Source organism: Manacus vitellinus, unplaced genomic scaffold, assembly GCF_001715985.3.
Source record: "Manacus vitellinus isolate BGI_N305 unplaced genomic scaffold, ASM171598v3 scaffold_135_pilon, whole genome shotgun sequence".
NCBI lineage: Eukaryota > Metazoa > Chordata > Aves > Passeriformes > Pipridae > Manacus > Manacus vitellinus.
In genome coordinates, this window is record NW_021938977.1 from 54,226 (window position 1) to 57,326 (window position 3,101).

At 66.1% G+C, this 3,101-nt stretch overlaps 1 protein-coding gene across 1 annotated transcript in view; it reads left to right on the forward strand.

The window, feature by feature from the left end:
* The window catches only part of CAD (carbamoyl-phosphate synthetase 2, aspartate transcarbamylase, and dihydroorotase), a gene marked incomplete at its 5' end in the record, with an annotated part of 11,397 nt that overhangs the window by 3,028 nt on the left and 5,268 nt on the right, over positions 1-3,101 (forward strand). The window contains 11 exons of the mRNA XM_029958008.1: positions 49-147; positions 263-487; positions 562-744; positions 831-1,049; positions 1,143-1,310; positions 1,381-1,563; positions 1,637-1,741; positions 1,818-2,066; positions 2,266-2,347; positions 2,531-2,697; positions 2,843-3,007. Of these exons, the coding sequence (XP_029813868.1) occupies positions 49-147; positions 263-487; positions 562-744; positions 831-1,049; positions 1,143-1,310; positions 1,381-1,563; positions 1,637-1,741; positions 1,818-2,066; positions 2,266-2,347; positions 2,531-2,697; positions 2,843-3,007 (1,845 nt within the window). The remainder of the gene's footprint in view (positions 1-48; positions 148-262; positions 488-561; positions 745-830; positions 1,050-1,142; positions 1,311-1,380; positions 1,564-1,636; positions 1,742-1,817; positions 2,067-2,265; positions 2,348-2,530; positions 2,698-2,842; positions 3,008-3,101) is intronic.

Genomic DNA, 3,101 nt, shown 5'->3' on the forward strand with positions numbered 1-3,101 from the left:
CAGAGAGGGGCGGGGGGCCCTGGGCTCACCTTGTCCCACCCCCAGTAGATGGGCTTCAAGACAATCATGGTGAACTACAACCCCGAGACAGTGAGCACCGACTACGACATGTGCGACCGCCTCTACTTCGATGAGATCTCCTTTGAGGTATGGGGGCTGGAGCCCTGCCTGCTGTGGGGCGGGGGTTCTGCCCGCCGTGGGACTGGGTGAAGGCTGCTATGGCCCCGTCTGAACCATCCCCCTGCCCCGCGCGGTGCCGCAGGTGGTGATGGACATCTACGAGCTGGAGAACCCCGAGGGCGTGATCCTGTCGATGGGTGGGCAGCTGCCCAACAACATCGCCATGGCCCTGCACCGGCAGCAGTGCCGCATCCTGGGCACGTCCCCCGAGGCCATCGACTCGGCCGAGAACCGCTTCAAGTTCTCCCGCCTGCTTGACACCATCGGCATCAGCCAGCCCCTCTGGAAGGAGCTCTCTGACATGGAGGTGGGGCCTGGTGACAGGGGTGGGGCGGCTCAGGGTGGCCCTCAGAGCACCTCCTGAGGTTCCGTCTCCCACAGTCGGCCAAGTACTTCTGCTGCAAGGTGGGGTACCCCTGCGTCGTGCGCCCTTCCTACGTGCTGAGCGGTGCTGCCATGAACGTGGCCTACTCGGACAGCGACCTGGAGAAGTTCCTGAGCAATGCTGTGGCCGTGTCCAAGGAGCAGCCTGTTGTCATCTCCAAGTTCATCCAGGAGGCCAAGGTCCATCCAGGGGGCTGCTCCAGCCCCAGGGCACCCTGAGAGCCCTGTCCCCCCGTGACAGGCTGTGACCGTGTTCCCCCTCGCAGGAGATCGACGTGGATGCGGTGGCCTGTGATGGCGTTGTGGTGGCCATCGCCATCTCGGAGCACGTGGAGAATGCTGGGGTGCACTCAGGCGATGCCACGCTGGTGACGCCCCCCCAGGACATCACCCACACGACCCTGGAGCGCATCAAGGCCATTGTCCACGCCATCGGGCAGGAGCTGCAGGTCACAGGGCCCTTCAACCTGCAGCTCATTGCCAAGGTACGGGGCTGGGGGCCATGCTGGGGCACAGAGTGCCGGTGGGAGAACACCCCCTGTCCCCAGCTGTGCCTCATTCCATCCCCTCTCCCCCAGGACGACCAGCTGAAGGTGATCGAGTGCAACGTCCGCGTCTCCCGCTCCTTCCCCTTCGTGTCCAAGACCCTGGGGGTGGACCTGGTGGCTCTGGCCAGCCAGGTGATTATGGGCGAGGACGTGGAGCCCGTGGGGCTGATGACAGGCATGGGCATTGTAGGCGTCAAGGTGAGCAGGGGCCATGGGGGCAAGGCTGGGGTATGGGGCTGGGCAGCCCCTGAGCCCCCACTGCCCCCAGGTGCCCCAGTTCTCCTTCTCACGCCTGGCGGGCGCTGACGTGGTGCTGGGAGTGGAGATGACGAGCACGGGCGAGGTGGCCTGCTTCGGGGAGAACCGCTGTGAGGCGTACCTGAAGGCCATGCTCAGCACCGGCTTCAAGATCCCCAAGAAAAACATCCTGCTGACCATCGGCAGCTACAAGGTATGTGGGGGTCCATGCTGTGGGGGGTCAGGGTTTCCCCCCTGCCCTCTGACAGGCCCCCATCTCATCGCAGTACAAGAGCGAGCTGCTGCCCACGGTGCGGAGACTGGAGACCCTTGGCTACAACCTGTACGCCAGCCTTGGCACCGCCGACTTCTACACCGAGCACGGCATCAAGGTCGGGGCTGGGGGCTGGTGGGGCCGGGGGCACCCCCGGCAGAAGTGGGGGGCCCTGACGGGGTCACTGCCTGCAGGTGAAGGCCGTGGACTGGCACTTCGAGGAGGCTGATGGCAGCGAGGCCGGCGCCCGGGAGACCCAGCGCAGCATCCTGGACTACCTGGCCGAGAACCACTTTGAGATGGTCATCAACCTGTCGATGCGCAACTCGGGGGGCCGCCGGCTCTCCTCCTTCGTCACCAAGGGGTACCGCACCCGGCGTCTGGCTGTCGACTACTCCGTGCCCCTCATCATCGACATCAAGTGCACAAAGCTCTTCGTGGAGGTGGGCTGGGACGCGCGGGGCCCCAGGGAGTGCGTGCAGGGGAAGGGAGCAAAGGGAGGTTGTGGAAGTCCTGTTGTGGGCGCTGTGGGGCGGGCACTGTGTGCAGTCATCGCCGTGCAGGGGTTGCTTTTGGGGTGCAACTCGGGCGGCCATTGTTACCCTGGCCTGGGGTCCTGCCTCACAGCTGCTGTCTCTGCAGGCACTGAGCCAGATCGGGGCAGCCCCCCCACTGAAGATTCACGTGGACTGCATGACGTCCAAGAAACTCATCCGTCTGCCAGGTGAGTGGGACAGGGGCCACGGGGGGGGCAGGGGCTTCCCAGGTGGCCGTTTGGAGCTGGAGCAGCACTGGTAGCCAGGCTGGGCACATCTGTGAGCACTGCAGGGAGAGGAGATGTTTCCCTGCTGTGCTGCCATGTCCCCTGGGGCTGGGGGCTGCCGGTGCTGAGGCTGACGCTCCCCAGGCCTCATCGATGTGCACGTCCACCTCCGCGAGCCGGGCGGCACCCACAAGGAGGACTTTGCGTCGGGCACGGCAGCCGCCCTGGCCGGGGGCATCACCATGGTGTGTGCCATGCCCAACACCAGCCCTGCCATCACCGACGCCGCCTCCTTCGCCCTGGCACAGAAGGTGAGGGGCCGCTGCCAGCCTGATGCTCACGTCCCCTCCCTGGTCACTGCCACGCCAGCCATGGTGGGCTTGCTGCCTGCAGTGGGCTTGCTTGCCTCGGGTGGGACTGGCCCTGCCACAGTACCCACCGCTTCACACCCCACAGCTGGCCGAGGCTGGGGCCCGCTGCGACTTCGCCCTCTTCCTGGGGGCTTCCTCGGAGAACGCCAGAGCTCTGGGCCCCCTGGCCGGGGCGGCTGCCGGGCTCAAGATGTACCTGAACGACACCTTCTCCAGCCTGCGGATGGACGATGTGTCGCTGTGGATGGAGGTTGGTGGGCAGGGAGGGGCTGGCACGGGGCAGAGCCGCTCCCAGTGCGGGCGCCCACCAGCCCCATTTCCCCCAGCACCTGGAGCAGTGGCCG